The following is a 20534-nucleotide window of genomic DNA, read 5'->3' as shown; positions in this document are numbered from 1 at the left end:
ACAGATTAAATAAACACCAAAGAGACTCTGCCACGCTTCAGAATGAAGGTTCTGATTGGGTGAGTAAACAATGTGTCACCCGTTGACATTACGTGAATCAGGATGTCTAGTGCAGTTAGACCAAAGTCATATTACTCATTAAACATATTAATCATAACATTGTGATTTCACAGATCGGTCACATGGTTATTATTGACAAACAGTTGTTTCGATTAGCTTTATTAAAATAGAGTTCTTTGATTAATTAAAAGGAAAGCGTTCTTCTTCTTTCTTCTGTCCTCTTGCTGGAATGTAAACATTAGAAGTGAATGCATGACCTTGGCTGTTCATGCACATTGGCACTGTGTGACAAGGACAGCTGTTAGAGGGGAGAAATGGTTCCTTCATCACGTTACAATGATGATGATGATGATGTAATGATGATGAAATTGATGATGATGTGATGATGGTGATGATGTTGATGTTAATGATGATGATGTTGATGATGGTGATGGTGATATTGATGATGATGGGGATGATGATGGTGATGATGTTGATGGTAATGAGGATGATTTTGATGATGATGTTGATGATGATGACGGTGCTGTTGATAACAATAGTGATGATGTTGATGATGGTGGTGGTGATGATAGTGATGATGATGGTGGTGGTGATGACTATGGTGATGATAATGATGATAGTGGTGATGATGATAGTGATGGTGATGATGATGATGATGGATGAAATTGATGATGATGATAGTGATGAAGGTGGTGATCAAAATGGATGATGTTGATGATGATGGTGGTGATAATGACAATGACGATGATGATGGTAGTGATGATGATGATGATGATGATGACAGTGACAATAATTATGTTCATGATGATGATGTTGTTGATGGTGGTGATGATGATGATGATGATGATGATGATGATGGTGACAATGATGATGATGTTGGTGGTGACGACAATAGTGATGATGATAATGATGATGATGACATTGGCAATAATTATGTTCATGATGATGATGTTGATGATGGTGGTGATGATGATGATGACAGTGATAATAATTATGTTCATGATGATGATGATGATGATGATGACAGTGACAATAATTATTGCAGCCGGCAGAGTCCCAGGGGATATCAGCGGCAAGCCCACAGGCTTGCCCGCAGCCTCCCACCCCAAGCCGGCCGAGCCCGGAACCCAGCAACCCGGGACCCAGGGGAAACCAGCCCCGCCGGGGACCTTTGAACTAAAGTTCCAAAAGATACCGACCGCAAAAATAGCAGAGTGCACACTGCGCGCCAGCCGCACCAGTGAGATGAAATCACCGGAGGACAAAACAGGTGATGCGCTCCGCGCCACAGCAGTGAAACGCATCAGGCACAAATAAAAGACAGAAAACATAAAAGGAAATGAGCAGACATGAACGATCGTGTGTTAAATTTGTTTTTGAGGTGGTGACAACTAATTTTATAATGTCACTGTGGCCGTGCTCAGGACGCAGATGTCTGGAGCGTGTCAATGATCAGAGCTTTGCATGCACAAGCTGGTTAAGGTTTGGATTGGGGTGAGGGGAAGGTTAAATTGCAAGAGGGTAAAGGTCACAATTCGGTCAAATGTCCATTTTACTGTGGGTGTCAGATACCAACGCTCTGGCACAGCGTGTCGCCTCCCGACGCACAGGGGCTCATCACCTGCTGTCTTTTCCGAGGACTGCATCTTGTCGGTCATTATCACGTGACATCGACTAGTCTATGAAAGGCATAAAAAGTCACTACAGAGCAGTGAAGTCGACCAGTCGATGCAACCCCCACCCACCACCCCAGACCCCAGCCAGATGGCCAGATCCCCCTCCTAGCCTCCAGCCCTAGGAAGCCAAGCGACCACAGAGGTGTGCCAAGACCCCTAGTCTCCCTCTGCCTGCTCCAGTACAGTATTAGTGCATGTTGATGAGGTGTATTCGTGGCTGTGGTGAGTGGGCAGTGCAGGCTTCGTCTGGCCTACGCCGGCTGATGCCACCACACCACCCCTCTTCCCCCCACAGCCCTCTGTGTCTAAGTGCAGTTTAAAATTGGAAGTGGGCACCGGCACTTGGGATAAGGCTGAAAGATCCCCTTGCCAAATGTCATTGAATGTGTTCACTCCCAAGGCCCTAAGTGTGTGTTTGTGTGGAATGTTGTTGGAAGTGTTTAATGTGCAAATAAAATTGGGGGGCAGGCTGCCACAGGAATGCAGAAATGGGGTCCATACCCACACCCCCTGACTTGTCCACAACCCAAGGTCCTATGTGCATGTTTGTGTGATAATGTGAGGGAGCAGGAGGAGAAAAATGTGTGGGGATGGGGAGGAATGGCTTGTTGGCCTAAGCCTTCCAGGGAGCCAGTTCCTCCACTGGCCCCAATAGGCACCTCTGTTGCCAAAATGCCACCCAGGACATGGAGACCCCAGCCCATCTTGCCAGGGCCCAAAGCAGCAGCATCGCAGAGCTCCACGGAGTCCGAAGGAACCAACGCTGCCCCACCCTGTCATGTTGTGGTGAAGAAATCTAACCCACGACATACAGAATCAGATCTGAGACGGTGTAAAATGTTTAAATAAGAGTTTATTGAAGGGAAACCAAGGAAGCAGCGTAAACGTAGCTGAGTTCTTGCACGGGGAAGCTGGTGCGGGAAAACTGTGGACAGATCGGAGTTAGATCCAATTTGCGGAAGGAACAGGGAATCAGACTTGTGCAGAGGACTTATGGTCTGGAGAGGTGGGAACTGGTTTGAGGGAGGAGTGGTCCGGTCTGGGTAGAGAGGCTTAGCAGGGACTGAGATCCAGAAATGAGACGTGGAGGGAGCTGAGCTTGGGGAGGTCCAGGAAGGTTAGGTGGGCAGCTGGAGGTGGTTTGGGCCAGGGGAGAGGCTGAGAGACGAGCGGAGTTGGAGATCCAGATGGTGTGGGCTCCAGAGTTCTGCCATTCAAAGATGAGTGTGTAGGTTTGTCTGGGAACAAGAGCAGGAGGTCAAAAAGGCAAAAATCCAAAATCCAAAAACACATCAAATCTCAAAAATCCAAAAACAAAAACAAATCTAGTTCTCAAGAGGTTACAGAGCTCGAATAAGTTTCACAAGTGGCTGTTAGAAGGTACCCAGGTAGAGTAATCATCCAGCGAAGTGTAGGAGTCTCCCAGCTGCTTAAATACCCCTGGCCAGCTGATGAGCAGATCTGCTGCAGCTTGGTCACCTCCAGACACGCCCACCTGCAGAGGGAAAAACTCAAAAGACAGGGAGTGACAGCAGGGAAATACCTCAGACCGTGACACACCCCAGCAGAATGTCTACTCCCATTAATGCATTTGCACAGCTTCCAGAATATATAAGACATAGGACATCCAGGTAAGGTTGGGTCCTCCCCCTCCTGGACCTCCCCCTCCCCTGTGATGGGACAGCAGAGGAGCCAAGGTCGACGACACAAACCCCATCCTGAACATCCAATGACCTGTATAGTGTACTCTGTGTAGAATTTTGTACTGAATTAATTGTAAATTGGGGTGTCTGATCATTTTAAAAGTTTTTAATTAAGTTTGGGACCAGAAGTTCTGGTCATAGCTGACTGATAGATCCACCTCCCATTTTTCAATAGGGATTGCTATTCTATAGTCTATTTTGGACAGTGTCTTATATACTTTAGACAGTTGTTTGGGGGGTTTGAGATTATCGAAGTCTAATACCTTTGGTGGTGTTTGTAATTCTACTTCATTGAGCTTAAATTTTTGTTTAACTACAGATTTAATTTGGTGATATTCTAAAAAGCTATTTTTATCTATTCCAAATTGGGAGACTATTCTGTTAAATGGGATGAAGTCCAATCCTTCATATATATGTTCCAGGTATAGGATTCCTTTATTTTTCCAGTCCGGAAGGTTCATCATTTTATTTTGCAAAATATCAGGATTATTCCAGATAGGTGTGCGTCTGCATGGTATTAGTGAAGACTCTGTCATTTTTAGATACTCCCACCATGCTGCCAGAGAGGTGCTGATATAAATACTTTTGAAGCCTTCATGTTTTCTTATGCTTGAGCTAATAAATAGTAAGTCTGAAAGCTCTATCGTATTGCAAAGTGTCTGTTCTATATCTAACCAGGACTCATCTAGTGGGTTGTCTTGCAACCATCTTGGTAGATATTGCAGCCTGTTGGCTAAGAAATGATAAAAGTTGTGTAGATCCAGTCTTCTGAAGTGTTTTTACACTAATTTGTGGAGGTTTATCCTGCCAAAGGATTTTAGTGATTGAGGAGTCCAGAGATCTAAACCAGTCAGCTGGTGGCTTGTTCGGGATCATTGAAAATAAGTAATTTATTCTGGATAAGACCATCATTTTAATTGTAGCAACCCTCCCCGTGAGTGATATTGGTAAGGATTTCCATCTTGCAAGATCATCTTCCACTTTCTTTAAAAGTGGGATGTAGTTTAGTTTGGTTAGATCTGCCAGCTTGGGAGAGACACTAATTCCCAGGTATGTGATATTCCCTGACTCCAATTGTGTATTAAGCAAATTGACAAAAGAGAAATTAATTGGTAGAACTGTGGATTTTAACCAGTTTATTGAGTAATCTGAAACTCTTGAAAAAGAGTTTATCAGTTCTATTGAATGGGAGAGAGAGGATTGAGAATTATGGAGAAAGAGTAAAACATCATCTGCATAAAGACTGATCTTATGTTCTATTTTCTTACACTTTATGCCTTTAATACTTGTTGTTTGACTAATTGCTGCTGCTAGTGGTTCGATAAAAATAGCAAACAGTGAGGGGGAGAGTGGGCATCCCTGCCTGGTCCCCCTCAGAAGACAGAAGCTAGCTGATACTTGGTTGTTTGTACAGACACGTGCTGTTGGTGAGTTGTATAATGTTTGCAGCCAGTTTATGAAGAAGTTCCCAAAACCAAACTTATGTGAAGTTGCAAATAAGAACATCCAGTTAACTCTATCAAAAGTCTTTTCTGCATCTAGAGATAATATACTAGTTTCTCTGTTTTTACTGGAAGAGAAATCTATCAAATTAAGTAATCTACGTGTTTGTGACTGTCTACCCTTAAGAACACCTACCGCCAGTTCTTTCCTTGCCACTCTCAGTGCTGATGTCTCACCTGCCCTGAATAAGGCATCCCTGGCTTTCAGCAGACCTCTCACCTCAGCATTCAGCAAGGGTTTCTGGTTGGGGTAGCATTTTATTTTCTTGGTAATGGTGACATCCTCAGTACACTTGGAGATCAATCCAAGGACCGAGGAGGTGTATTCCTCTAGGTCCACCTCTCCCTCTTTTGTTGTTGCTTGTCTGAAGACCTGCCAATCTGTGCACTAGAAGCAGTCCTGGAGCACATATGCTGCATCAGTGGGCCACACAATGACAGTCTTCTTTGTTGGCCCAATCCTTCTCAGCAGAGGGCGATATGTTGGCACCAGCAGGAGGGAGAAGTGGTCAGAGAGGACAAGTTGGGGGCGAGAAAGAGCTCTGTATGCGCCACGGATGTTAGTGTATGCACAGTCCAGCGTGTTGTCTCCTCGAGTAGAAATGGTGACATGCTGGTAAAAACTTGGCAGAATGTCCGTCAGTTTCATGTGATTAAAGTCTCCTGCAACCACATAAAACACCTCAGGGTGCTTTGACTGCAGCGAGTTAATGGTGTCATATAGCTCCTGTTGCGCTATCCTAGCATTAGCGCTAGCATTACCACCCGGTGGGATGTAAACAGTGGTGACGAACACTGCTGTAGACTCTCTTGGCAAATAGTGCGGTCGGCATTTTACCGTCATTAGTTCTATTGCCTCGGAGCAGTAGCTTTTCACCAGCACACAGTTTGTACACCAACCTCCATTCATGTAAGCACACAGTCCACCTCTTGTTTTCCCCGAGCTGTAGTCGCGGTCCGCTTTGAACAGCTGGAAGCCATCGATCTGAAAGGCTGAATCCGGCATGTTGTTATTTAGCCAGGTGTCCGTGAGACAAAGAACAGCACAGCGCTTCATCTCCATGTAAACACTCAGGCGTAACAGATCCATCTTATTGTCCAGGGAACGGATATCTGCCAGGAACAAGGAAGGAATCGGTGGTTTCTTAGCCATCGAATGGGCCTGCGCGCACGCCCGTTTTTCTCTTTTCTGTTTCCGGGCACATCGTTTCCTCTTGCCTGCTGCTCCTTTGTTAAAAAGTAAGGCTTAGTTCCGGGAGCTTGAGAAGCCGCTGCATGACTGTGCGCCGCCATCTTTAATGATGACAATGATGATGATGATGATAGTGAGGATGATGCTGACGATAATGGTGATGACAGCGATGATAATGATGTTAATGACGGGGCGACGGTGGCACAGGAGTTAAGTGCTCGCCCCGTAATCTGAAGGTTGCAGGTTCGAGCCCCGCTCAGTCTGTCGCTGTCGTTGTGTCCTTGGGCAAGACACTTAACCCACGTTGCCTGCTGGTGGTGGTCGGAGGGACCGGTGGCGCCAGTGCTCGGCAGCCTCGCCTCTGTCAGTGCGCCCCAGGGCAGCTGTGGCTACATTGTAGCTCATCCCCACCAGTGTATGAATGTGTGTGTGAATGGGTGAATGACTGATTGTGTTGTAAAGCGCCTTGGGGGGTTCCAGGACTCTAGAAGGCGCTATATCAAATACAGGCCATTTACCATTTAATGACGATAATGATGATAGTGATGATGATGATGATGATAGTGATGATGATGATGTTAATGACGATAATGATGATAGTGATGATGATGACGATAATGATGACAATGATGATGATGATGATGATAGTGATGATGTTGATGATAGTGATGATCATGATGATGATGACGATAATGATGACAATGACGATAATGATGATGACAGCGATGATAATGATGTTAATGATGATAATGATGATAGTGATGATGATGATGATGATGACGATAATGATGACAATGATGATGATGATGATGATAGTGATGACGATGATGTTAATGACGATAATGATGACAATGATGATGATGATGATGATAGTGATGATGATGATGTTAATGACGATAATGATGATAGTGATGATGATGACGATAATGATGACAATGATGATGATGATGATGATAGTGATGATGTTGATGATAGTGATGATCATGATGATGATGACGATAATGATGACAATGACGATAATGATGATGACAGCGATGATAATGATGTTAATGATGATAATGATGATAGTGATGATGATGATGATGATGACGATAATGATGACAATGATGATGATGATGATGATGATAGTGATGATGATGATGTTAATGACGATAATGATGATAGTGATGATGATGACGATAATGATGACAATGATGATGATGATGATAGTGATGATGTTGATGATAGTGATGATCATGATGATGAAACACACATTATTGTGTGTGTTTGTCATAGCTGAGAAAATCAAATCAATTACAAAAGATGGCCCTCAAGTTCTGCCAAACAAGGCAGCAAATGAGATTAGTCTGTCACAAATAGTCGTAACAAACAAGTAAACTAAACATGTCATGTGAAATAACGGCCTGTTTTGTTTGTTTTTCATGAAATTCACAGCATCTAGTATCAGCTCATTCATGCTTTTACACATGGCCCTGGTCTTCTCATCACTTTTCTTTCCCTTCTGATTGTATTCCATCTTTCTGTCTTCTCTGCTGCCTCTCATCCCTCCCATACTCTTCATCCTTTTCTACCGTTTGTTCTTTTTTTCTCAGGTCACTGTGTTCCTTCCTTTCCTTTGGCAGCACCCTTCTTTCTTCTTCCCTGCATGAATTTTTCCATAAGTGACGAGATGAATAGTATCTCTGCTCAGCTTGCCATAGGCTCTCTTCAATATTTAATCAAGAGTACATTTGTTTGAAGAGAGGTTTGAATATGTGTGAGACTGAAGAGATGAAAAGAGATGTCTGACCGGTGTGTGTTTGTGTGCAGGGGAGGTAGATAGCAGTGTGTGTGTGTGTGTGTGTGTGTGTGTGTGTGTGTGTGTGTGTGTGTGTGTGTGTGTGTGTGTGTGTGTGAGTTGATAAAAGCTGCCTCCATATGGTAAATAGTTTATCTCTCCCCCCCTCTTCTCTATAACCCATTCTTCTCCCACTGCCTCAGCACACCCACCATGCCCTGTGTGGCGCTATCCTATATGAGCACTTTCATACACAGTTTCTTTTCTAAGGTTCTATCATGTATATTTGATTTTGCTGTGTGTGCATGTGTGACTGTGTGTCTGTAGCGTGTGCTGGTTTCGGTGTGGTCCCCGAGGAACAGAGAGTAGCATATTTTATCATCATCCAGACAGAAAAAGACCAAAGTTCCCTGCCCCTGTTCTGCTTCTTCAGCATTTTTTATCGTGCTTGATGGTGTTTTCCCTCCTTCCTTTTTTTACTTTCAGGTATAGCTTCTCGTCCTCTGAGTTTAAGGAAGAACTAACGAGGATTGGAGCTGCTCACGTAGTGCTCATTGAAAATCCTTTGAATGCTGGAGGGCTTTTCCTTTTCCATTTCACCCCAAAGACCTTCGGCATACATGTAAGTAATAAAAGTAAACGTCTCTAAAAGGAGAATTGGTCTGGGATGGAACCAGAGTGAGAGGTGAGGTTCAATTTAGTAGCAGAGCTTTGTTTGAGAAAATCACAACATGTAAAACAAAACAAACTAAATTTGAAGCTAGGGCTACAAACAAGGATTTCATGTTAAATGCATTTTGTTATGTGGTAGAAAATGAGACAAGGTAGCTAAGTATGACTAAGTCGTGTTACCCTCTGCATTCTCCCTGGCCTGGCTGTTTGCAGACCTTGATTGCACCAGTGAGTGCAGACAAAAGGCCTTCATAAGGCCTGCTTGGCGAAGGTTCACGCACGTTACCACTGGGGCTTCTGCCTGATTGACTAGTTTGGCAGGTTTTTACATGACTGTTTTGATAAAGACACCATTTTATGTTGTGGCCGAATGAGCTAAAAAACGCTAAAGAAGAATAAAAAGCTAGCACCTTACTGGACAACTAGACAATTTTGCAGAAAGACACGATTTTTAGTTGTGGTTTCATTACATTTGCACTTACAAGTTTTTTGTGAACTTTGGTAAACCTCTCCAGGGTTTACCAAAATGTTAGCTTTCATTTTGCAGGAATGTAAAAAAAACATTTACACAACTAAATAAAGAATATTTGGTTTGAATACACCGACGATGGTGTGTGTCAATGCAGGAATCTGACATCAAACATATGGAGCTCATGCAGAAGCTGCTTGATGAAGATCAGGCTGGCATGCAGCGTGTCATCTCTGCACATGGCTACCTCTGTCCTCGACTCATAAGAGAGCGGAGAATAATTCTGGCATTTTGGTCAACAGGTCTGCTCGCATTTATTTTTATTGGATTTCATGAAAACTTGCAATCACAACAATTTTATTTCCAAAGGTTTAGAACAAGTTCAAAATTCACTAAAGAGGGGCTCTGTAACCATTTCAAAGAAATCCACAAGACAAATTGGAAACTCACTTCCTGTTTGCTAATTTGTAGCTGATAGTTGCAGCCCAGAGAAATACAGGTTTAAAAGAGAAGAATATCAAGGAAAAAGGGAAAGATAACCCTGCTCACAGAGCTAAATATGACATCATCCTACAACAATCAGCATCTCCCTTCTCCTCAGGCACAATCCTGCGCTTCAGTGTTTGTTACATCTCAGGGGAAGCTTTATGAGCCACTCTCTGAAAAGGGACTGATTGGTAGTTTCACACATGAGGAACCCCCCGATGAGGACAGTTTGGTGGGACTGGGGTGAGCAGCGTCTGAGGTATCCGAAATCCAAATGAGGTGAGCGGTGGGGAGAGCGGGTTGGTCCAGGCGTGGATCAGGCTCGAATGCGTTGTCCAGGCTGTTGCAGAGGTGGTCGGAGGCGAGGGATCCTGGTGAGGATAAGGTGAAGTAAGTCTTGACAACAACACGTGAGCACAAAAACAGGGACTAAGACTTTAGTTAAACTCTAGCCGGCGAGAGCTACCTAAGGTGAGTAATCATCCAGCGAGGTGAAGTGATCTCTCAGCCATGGACGTAATTTTCACTTTAGAAGTGGGGGGACATGGGGGTGGGGGGTGGGGGGGGGGGTATTTACAGTATGCTCTAATGGGAAACAGACTTCAACACAAACGGTTGTTTTCCACTTGGTCCTAAAGCACAACCAGTGTCAATTTAATATAGCGTAATATTGTTTTTGGATGGTAAAAAGTGCAGGGGTCAAAACTTGACTTTGGAAAAAGTGGGGGGGGACAGGTCACCCCTGTCCCCCCCAAAATTACGTCCATGCTCTCAGCTCCTTATAAACGCTGGACCGGTAGATTGTGAATAGCCTGCAGCTGGCCGCTCTCCAGAACCACCCACCTGCAGAGACTTGGGGCATGATTAACAGAATGGTGCTGACTCACCCCAGATCCTGACATTTTGGATGATTATTTTTAGTTGTCAGGCAGTCCAAAGATGCCTAATTCAGAAGCCACCTGCCCTAGAAACTATTAAGAAAACAGACAATAAAATTGACTAATTAGCAACCAGCCAATAAGATCCAACAGAAATATTTAAAACTTCATTGTGTCTCATGGGAGTTTTTTGTTATTTTGCACATATTCTTGTTAGTTTTAGACGAGTAAAGCTTCCCTGGAAAGAGATGTGTGTATTGTTAGCTGTCACAAATTCAAGCTAGGACTGAGCTTTTTATAAACTTTGATAGTTTACCTCAAAAACTGAGACCACGTTTGCCTGAAAATGATAAATGGCAATTGCTATGACAAAATATTAAGCACATAAAGCTGCAAGAGGCCACAGAATAAAATCTGTTCTGGATTCAGATTGCTGTGATGAAAGAAGCTCAGAGTAATTTCTTCAGTCTGAAACGTGACAATATTCTATTTATGCTAAATATAATGACATGCTTTTAATGTGTTTATGAGTCAAGAACATGGATCTGATTGGATAAAATATTTTTGTGTATGAGTGAATAATCCAGTTCCATTTCTTCCTTCATGTGACTCACAGTGACGGTGCCAATCTGAGACTAGGAAGTGGTCCAATTATCCCAGATTACGAACCCCATCGAGTTATAGAAGAGAAGCGGCTGAACTCTACTTGACTTTATGTCTCAGATCTCCACTCATATCTGCTGAATTTAAATGAATTATCTTTCAAGTTGTGTCCCCAAAAGTTTTAAAATTAAATTAGTTCATGCTCAAGAGCTTAAAGGCAGACACACTGTAAAAATAGCAGTATAATTTGTTCATTTGTTTACTTTTTCTTTGTAAAAAATACATAATTATACTCTAAAGCACTCTTGCATTGTTTTTTAACAGAAAACTCCCTTATTTATAACGATATAAACATTATGATTTATACATTTATTTATTTTAAAAAATACAGCTTGTAATGGTGTAAGGAGTTTACTTCCTGTTTCCCAGTGTGCTTAGTGGCATTTATATATCTTTTGTGCGTTTATTCAGTGTTTTTATTCATCATCAATTTCTTGTTCTTTTCTTACACAATTTTGTAAAAAACAATTTTTTTTACCTGACATGTTTCAGCTAGCAGCTCGTACACACACACACACACACACACACACACACACACACACACACACACACACACACACACACACACACACACACACACACACACACACACACACACACACACACACACACACACACACACACACACACACATTACCAGTAACTAGTCAGTTAGTTAGTAGTGTACTTTAATCATGTTATTTTTAAATAATTACTTGGTCTATGTTGAATAAATAACTAATTAATTGAGAATCTTTACTAATATTTTACAAACTTTTGCTATGGGATAAAAGGCAAAGAACAACATGAACTCAAAAAGTAAACCTGGCAAGGCTTTTACCCACAAACCAGCCTAGAATAGCTCCTAAATCATCACTGCCACTACAGGCAGAGAAATGCACGGTCCTCTAGTTCATCTGTCATTGTCATCCGCTCTGCTCAGTCTGCACAGCCAACACGTGGAGTTAACTGTATTCTACACCAGCTGCACCCATAACGTGGCTGAGGAGGTCCAGAAAAGACACCATGTTACTTTATTCTTCTACAAGAAGTTTAATTCTTCAGAAACAAATAGGTTAGGAGTTCACCCTGTAACCAGAGGGTTGCAGGTTAGAACGCAGGCTCCAGCCATCCTTGGGCAACACTTCACCCAGCTTGCCTACTGGTGGTGGTCAGAGGGACCCGTGGCGCCTGTGTACGGCAGCCTCACCGGGACACACTTCTGTCAGTTTGTCTCAGGACAGCTGTGGCTACGGATCGATGTACCTCATCACCACTAGGGTGTGAATGAGTGAATGCAGTGTAAAGAGCTTTGGAGTCCTCTGACTCAGAAAAACGCCCTACAAGTGCAGATGTTTTTAATTTAGCTTTTAACTGATTACTATTTATTGCATTGCTTGTTTAACTTATTTATTTATTTTTAATTTGTGTTTTATTTCTATAAATCACATTTTATTGGATATTTTACATCATACATTTTACATATTTTCCATATTAGCTCTACGTATTTTAATCCTTCCAGTGTTTCCTCTGTGGAGCCCTCTGCCTCGGGACCGATGGTTGGTGGCGGCGCTCCTAGGGTAGTGCCCAGGTAGTGGTGGGGTGGGAGTTGCCACCCTTCCTCCCAGGGCGCCCTGGATTGGTGTCTTGGCTGCTGCCGTCGATCTGCTGCTGTCGAGGCAGATGGCTCCCTTGATGGCGTGTCTTTCATTACCTGTCCAATCTGAGCTCAGCCTAGTGTTTACTGTGGTCTTTCAATGTGTTATGTGGACGAGCGTGTGTGTGTGCGGCTGGGAATGGTTTGTGGATTGGGGTGAAGCTATCACAATTGTTTTAAGTGTGGGAAAGGGAGGGAATGTGGGTTATATGGATCATTTTAATCTGTTAAGCACTTTGTGTTGCATCCTGAGCATGAAGAGCACTATATAAATAAAGTTTGATTTGATTAGATTTTTACCATTTATCTACAGCAATTCACACAAGGAAAAACATGAAGCTGCAGATTTAGAAGAATCCGTGAAACTGAGGTAGGGGGATGGGAATCTTTCTTACCTCAAAGTCGACCTTCAAAAGAGCATTTTGTTGAATCTTTATAACCATATGGACCATCTTCTGATGCTGCTTCCAGCAGGATCATGCACCATGTCACAAAGCTCAGATCATCTCTAACTGGTTTCTAGAACATGACCATGAGTTCACTGGACTCCAACAGCCTCCACAGTCACCAGATCTCAGTCCAGTGCAGAACCTTTGAGATGTGGTGGAACGGAAGGTTCTCATCATGAATGGAGCTGATGCTGTCATGTCAGGATGGACCAGAACTTGTGAGGTGTGATTCCAACTCATCTGATCTATGAAACAAAAAAAGTAAATGTTAAATATCTCCTTCTAGAGTCATAGATCCCCCCCAAGGTGCTTTACAACAAAACGGTCACAAATAAGGTGAAGGGCAAAGGGGTAGTAAGCAGCTTGCAGGGTGAGTCGCCAAACACCTTCACAGAGCTGCTCTTTGTTTACTTTTAGAAATTTGAGACAGGTTTGATGACATAGCCCTGCTTGTTATTGCCCCCCTCCATACACACACACACACACACACACACACACACACACACACACACACACACACACACACACACAGCGACCATTTGTTTTGTTTTATGGCTTAAAGTCGAAGTAGAAACAAACCATAAGACTGGTGGTGGGATAAACTAGGCTCTTCCTTCGTTTGACCATCGAAGCAGGAAACGGTGGGAGTGACGCAACGTGCACCTGTAGACCCCCCCCCCCCCCCCTCCTCCCCCAGGTAAACACGTCAGACTGGTAGTAGACTACAGAAGAGCGGGACACGAGCAGTTGGGTGGAGCGGCGTCGCGTGCTGCTGCGGAATACGTTCGATAGGTCGGTTTGGCTGCAGATGCGGGTCGGTGAGCGCGCGAGGCGGCGGTAATGGCGAACGGAGACGGGCGGTGGTGCGCTGCCTTGTGAGGGGGCACAGAGTAGACACACACTCGCCGGTTAGTAACGACAGGCAGGCGGGAGGACACAGGAGGAAGCGGGAGCCAACCATGGAGGGCTCGGAGCCCGCAGAAGACGGCTTGCTCGCTGGTTTACGGTGGAACCGGAGCGCGCGGGACCAAGCTCAGCTCAAACACAAAATCCGGGATCTACCGGGGCTCCTCAAGCACGGACTGCACCTGCGGAAGAAGAGCGTGAGTGTTTCAGACGTTGTCCTTCCGTGTTTTTATGTGAGCAACCTTAACGGTTCACCCGGACTCGGGTTGGAGGCCGTTTCTGAGCTCGTCACGACTCAGGTGTTTTCACTCCGCCTCGGGCATCGCTGTCGCAGTGCCAACCTTCTACCACCTGCTCGGAGGTGTAGCACGACCTCCATAACCAGCAGAGTAGCTGCTGGTCACCATACCTTTACACGTCCTGTTGTAGCCAAGGCAACCACCAGCAGATCCACAACACCTATGCTGACATCAGCTCCTGTTTCTCTACTCAGTCACAGCATTTTCCCTTATATTGATAAAATGTAGAATACAAATATTATTACAGGTAATTAAAGCCTAATGACTTGCGTTTAAGTCTTATTTAAAGTACACCTCTCAAATGATGCATAACAGGTTTTTTTTTTGTAAATAATCTTATTTCCTTGCAGATCTGATCAATGTTGCTGACATTTTCAGACCTAAGCTGGCATATTTGTACCATGACTGTCAGATCTGTCCTTTGGCACTTTTGATACTCTTAAAGATTGGTCAGCCAAGCAATAAATCTCAGTGACTTTGTGTGTTTCCATGTGGAAGAAACACACCCGACAAGCCAAATGGCTGCTTAAAGTGTTGGCTCTGCTCATCTTTCTCATCAGCAGCAGCCGTTTCAATACAAATCCCCCATTGCCTATGTGAGAATTAGAGGCGGCGCGCCAGGACTTTCTGTCCCCGGTGGAGCCAGATGTGCTAAAAATATGGGAAGTTTCTGTTGTCAATCCACACAGGATGTCATGTTACATCTGATGGTTTTAACTGATGCTTAAATGAGCTGCAGACAGAGGCCACTCTGTGTCCTGTTAACAGGCAACGCTATCAAATTGCCCTGTCAAAGTAAGTCACTGACATTATATTTTAAAGTAAATGTCAGAGGAGGGTAAAAAGCAGGAATATTACATTAGAAATGAAGAATGGCCCAGTGATTGGATCAACTAATCTTGTTATTCATTTGAGACTGAAAGAAAAATTGGAAAACTGAATGGATGAAGAATGTTTTCTGCTTTTTTTCATCTCTGGATTATGAGGGTGAGTGAGCTCAGTGTGGTGGTGTAAAGGTATGACTGTTTAGTGCAGACTGCAGACTCTGCCTGACGCATGCATGCATGCATGCAGACATTAATGTATTCAGTCACCAAAACAAACCCACACGATAAACTTAACAAAGGGGACAATCTAAAGAGATTCTACAGCATGTTCCTCCAGAATCAGACTCCTCTGCACACATCTTGTGTGTTCATCAAGCACTTTCTGACGTTACCTCGTGTGCTTGCTGTTTGCAAATAGCATATTGAGTGAATTGAAGCTGTATTGTTGCAGAGAGCCATCAGCTACCTTTGCTAGCCTCCAGCAGTCCTGATTCAGATTATTTTTGTTGGGACTTGTTCTACCTTCCAAGTGTCTTCTATTGGCTGCATTATGGAAGCACACTAATTTGCTTAAACTTGGCTTCTGAACTTGAACAAGTCCAGCCAGCGTGCATTGCTGCAAGTTGAGTTGGACGATTCACAAGAACATTCTGGTTAACCATTTTCATGGTTTTCTCAGGTCTCCCTTCTGTTAGGTGTTGGATTTAGAGTTAATTTTTCACCCCACAGAGCACACATTTCTCTCTGAGAATGACTGATTAGGGTGCTGAGGTAGCTGATCTGACCTGAAAATAGACTTGATGTTTTTCAGCCCAAGTTATCTGCAGCATGCTGAAATAGACTATAGCTTAAAGAGCAAGTCACCCCCAACCAGAATCTTACTCCACTCCCACGTTCTGTTTGAAAAAGCAACAAAGGCTGTCACCTGGCAGACAGAGAGGGCAGAGCCGCTAACAAATACACACACACACTGGTTCACAACAGCATTGTGACATCATAGGGTACCAGCTAGCGTCATACGGTACCCCTTAAGCAATAGTGATGGTAGATTTAAATTCAAATGCAGTGCAGAGTTTTTACCTGAAGAAGGCGCAACACTGACAGTTTTAGGCAGAAAATTTTAATTCTAACTAAGATGAACTAATGTGTCAAATTGTTGATTACATGTGTCTATAGCAGGGGTGTCAAACTCAAACACACACGGGGCCGAAATGAAAATCTGGGACGAAGTCGCGGGCCAATATTTTTAATAATATTTTTTGAAAAAGTGACGGCAAATTTGCACATTTTCTTTATCAACATATATGCAATTTAGAACCTTTTAATTTGGAGACAAACTTATTTTTGCATTAACACTGAATGTGGAATAACCAAATTACACACGACCAAGTCAATGTTAAATAAAACACATCAGTGGTATTCATTACTTGTGGTACATTCAGCATTTTAAAATCTATTCAGGATTTATGTTTTCTTGTTTATTCATTTTCTTATTTTTTATTCTCCTTTTTTTCTCCTGTAATACGTGTCATCGCTGCTGTGACGTCTAGCTTTCCCCACTGAGGAACAATGAAGGGATTTTCTATTCTATTCATCCATCTGCAGTCTTTCCACTTCCTGTTTACTGTAGGTTAAATCTTTTCTCACGGGCCAACAACAAAATAAAAATATCATTTCATCTTAAATGAAAATGCAACATCTCACCTGTTAACTTTCATGTTTTGGAGCAGAAAAAGAGCATAAAACCAACATATTTAAACCTCAGTTTGCTCCACTGGTTTACTGTGATGCTCACCTGTTCCAGCCAGATACCTGCATCATGGGGTTGAGCTCTGAGCTGATGAGGAGACTCCTGTTGTTTTGTTCATCTTCATCATAATAATGACAACATTAGATGACAACAGGTGCTCACATAGGTTTGTGCTGATGAACATGGAGAGCGTCTGAGCAGCTTGACCACGTTGTTGTGTGTCGGGGAGGAAAAATAAAACTACAGCAGCCACAGAGTCATGCTGATTTGAGCATGTCGCTGCTCGCTGGAGTTATATCAGCTCTGTCTGGAACTTAGTTGGAAAACTTTCTCATTCAGTCGTGAACACATTACTGAGCGGTTAAAATCTCCATTTCTGGGCTTCAACGTTGGCAAATAGCTGAGTAAACTCAGCGCTGAGTGAGAGGAGTGTTTAGTTCGTCAGAGACAGTAGAGCTGCAGACACCGGCAGCAGACACTGGAAAAAAACACAAAGGAGGGGGCGCTTCGGCTCCGCGCTAATGCCGCAAAGCATCATGGGAGTTGTAGTCTTAGCGGTAAAATCGGCCAGCGGGTCAGTTTTATTATATTTTTGATTTTTCATCTCGCGGGCCACATAAAAATGCCACATCTGGCCCGTGGGTCTTGTGTCTGACACATGTGGGGCGATGGTGGCACAGGAGTTAAGTGCTCGCCCCGTAAATCGGAAGGTTGCAGGTTCGAGTCCCGCTCAGTCTGTCGCTGTCGTTGTGTCCTTGGGCAAGACACTTAACCCACGTTGCCTGCTGGTGGTGGTCGGAGGGACTGGTGGCGCCAGTGCTCGGCAGCCTCGCCTCTGTCAGTGCGCCCCAGGGCAGCTGTGGCTACATTGTAGCTCATCCCCACCAGTGTGTGAATGTGTGTGTGAATGGGTGAATGACTGATTGTGTTGTAAAGTGCCTTGGGGGGTTCCAGGACTCTAGAAGGCGCTATATCAAATACAGGCCATTTACCATTTACCATGTGGTCTACAGCATGATTAGACACTCATTTATAGAGCTTATCAGCAAAAAACTGTTCATTTGGGGGTTACTGGCTCTTTACCTTTTTTCTAAACAAACATCTGAGGACCCAGTCTGAGGGTGGTGATGAACTTTAGTCTTAAGCCTGGGGCACAACGGAGGCGGCCGCGCCGCGCTGTCATTTTAAGTAGAAGCCATTATAGTTGATGAGAGTGGGCACATGGGGAGCGCCGCACCGCGTCCCAAAAGCGCCGCGGCACAACGAGGCACTAAAGATGGTCGCCAGTTCTATCTCAAGCGCAGCTGCTGTTTACGACACTGTGGAGTACTTTACAACAGATATTACAACGTGGAACTAGCCTGGCAAGCCAGACTAAATAAATGTATTATTTAGTCTGGCCACGCTCCATTGACGGCTCTCAGTTGTGGGGCGGGTGCTACCGTTGTCTTTAAAATGATCTCCGCATGCTACTGGACAATGAATGTGACATACTCTTGTTTCACTCTGTTGCATCATCCCACCCACCAGGCATATAGAGTGCCCTGATTGGCCCACAAAGCGGATAAAGCTCTGTGATTTGTTCACTAAGCAGATAGAGCACTGTGATTGGCCCACCATTATGGACCAATCACAGCTCTTTATTTATGTTTTATGTTTTATGTTTATTCATTTCGCAGACGCTTTTATCCAAAGCGACGTACAATTTTTATAACCTATAGGGCATGTTGTGATCTGTGGGGGAAACCGGAGTACCCGGAGGAAACCCACGCATGCATGGGGAGAACACACAACTCCACGCAGAAAGGCGTGGAGTTGTGTGTTTGAAACCCTTTATGTGTTTGAAACCCCTCTAGAGAGTTGTGATTCGCTAGCCAGAGTCCTGGTAGGAGCTGCAGAGGTTCCAATGGAGCGTGCCTAGACCAAACTTTGCAAAGCAAGAATTTAGTCTAGTTCACTAGGCTAACGCGGAACGGCTTTACGGCACAAACCCAGCTGCAGTTTTGATAACTTTAAAGTACTGTTGATCTTAAAATATCCAAAGAAGTAGCGTACTTACCCCTTTTTAATCAATTTGAGTCTCACAAAACATGACAGCAAGTCTGATCACGTATAAACAATAGTCACTTCCCGCTTTCTGTTCTGAAGTCCTGCGTGATGTTGCGACTATCGCGCGACTATCCAAGAAGCGCTCAGCGGCGCGTCCTGTTCTCGAGCACGATGCTGCGCAGCATGTCCGCCTCCGGTGTGCCCCAGGCTTTACTTTAAAAACGATGCAGAAAAGTAAAACAACATTTCAGTCATTGTTTATTTTTCCTTAAGCGACTGTCCGTCAGGCTTTTCTAGTACTAAAGTTTTGCCATCTATTTTCTATCAGAAGCTAATGCAGGAGATAAGTGTAGACTAATTTATTTATTTGGTAGTATTAATTTATTTGTTTTTTTAGCTTTCACAAATATGAAAAAGTGGTGTGGATCTGCAGAACTCTGAGTGGCTCTGCCAGATCTCAAAAAGGCTTTACATGTCTTTTTTTAAAGGAACAGAAAGCATAATTTTTAATGTGCAAAATGAGATGTGTGTTTGCGAACTGCAAAAGGAGCGCAAGGATGACGTCAGAGATGAGCGAAATACAGTAAATGTTTCATTTAAATTCTCAATAAAAGAAATTGATAAACTGCTTTTAAATACCAATTCAGTATCATAACAAGAAATATCACGATATTTCAGTGAGTGTGAATTTTTTTTTTACAGCATTAGAAATCTTAGTCCCTAAATGTATGTAGTTTAATTTTTGGGCCAGCATTACCCACCTGCCTAAGATTATTTAGGTTACCGGTACACTTGTTTTTCTAAAATTAGTGTAACCAACGGGATTCTGACACGGGGTGTTTCTCAATGTCAAGGCGCCTGGCCTTGCAAGGCGATGTCTTGTGAGGCCAGGCGCCTTGCTTACGAGGACACTGTCCTTCCTTGGTCAAAGAAAACAGTTAAATGGAACAGACTTGCATCACGTGACCACGGCTCCCACAGCGGTCACGTAACATCACATGACACAGGAGATAACATTATATTTTATATGTATTAGTTTCAATATAAATATATAACAAGCCTTTTACTTTTTAAATTGTGTATGTCTGTTCAGTTAAATATGTAAGTGAGTTACTACCCGCTAGCCACCGAAGCTTCAACTAGTAAACAACTAACCAACCATAGATAACTTCTTTGGATCTAAAAAAACATTTTAAATTAGTTGACTTACTTTTAAACTTGAAATTTGCCCCTGAAGTAGCTGCTGGCTTCTGATCTGCCGTCCTTTTGAAAATACTGCAGTGTATTCTGGAAAAGGCTAGGCTACAAGACATTTCCCATGTATCCTTGCTCAGCTAGCTAAACGGCTAACAAACGGAGAACACACGCCTCATAGAACATCAACATTGGAACAAGTCTTGGCGGTTCCTGATGACTTATCTCCTAGGCAACCGGGGCGGGGCCAAGACATCAAGACGAGGTTCCTTGACAATGAGAAACACCCAGGATCTTAAAGTCAATTTTTTGGGATAAGAGTAGATGTCAGAAAAGTGCTTAACAC

The 20534-nt window shown here is 43.5% G+C and overlaps 1 protein-coding gene and 1 long non-coding RNA gene across 2 annotated transcripts in view; one reads left to right on the top strand and one right to left on the bottom strand.

Moving 5' to 3' along the window:
* Nucleotides 1–9792: 9792 nt before the first annotated feature.
* LOC107383338 (uncharacterized) lies at nucleotides 9793–13229 on the bottom strand. Its single transcript, XR_001572729.3, has 3 exons — nucleotides 13110–13229; nucleotides 10425–10508; nucleotides 9793–9908 (listed from the first exon to the last, which is right to left on the bottom strand). It is a non-coding gene; the product is annotated as an uncharacterized lncRNA (long non-coding RNA).
* A 635-nt stretch (nucleotides 13230–13864) lies between these two features.
* rapgef5a (Rap guanine nucleotide exchange factor (GEF) 5a) overlaps nucleotides 13865–20534 on the top strand; it is a 70060-nt gene continuing 63390 nt past the window's right edge. The window contains exon 1 of the mRNA XM_054744675.2: nucleotides 13865–14266. Coding sequence (XP_054600650.2) covers nucleotides 14123–14266 — 144 coding nt within the window. The 5' untranslated portion in view covers nucleotides 13865–14122. The remainder of the gene's footprint in view (nucleotides 14267–20534) is intronic.

The sequence above is a fragment of the Nothobranchius furzeri genome, chromosome 11, assembly GCF_043380555.1.
Source record: "Nothobranchius furzeri strain GRZ-AD chromosome 11, NfurGRZ-RIMD1, whole genome shotgun sequence".
Lineage (NCBI taxonomy): Eukaryota > Metazoa > Chordata > Actinopteri > Cyprinodontiformes > Nothobranchiidae > Nothobranchius > Nothobranchius furzeri.
This window is presented reverse-complemented; position numbering and strand designations above follow the sequence as displayed.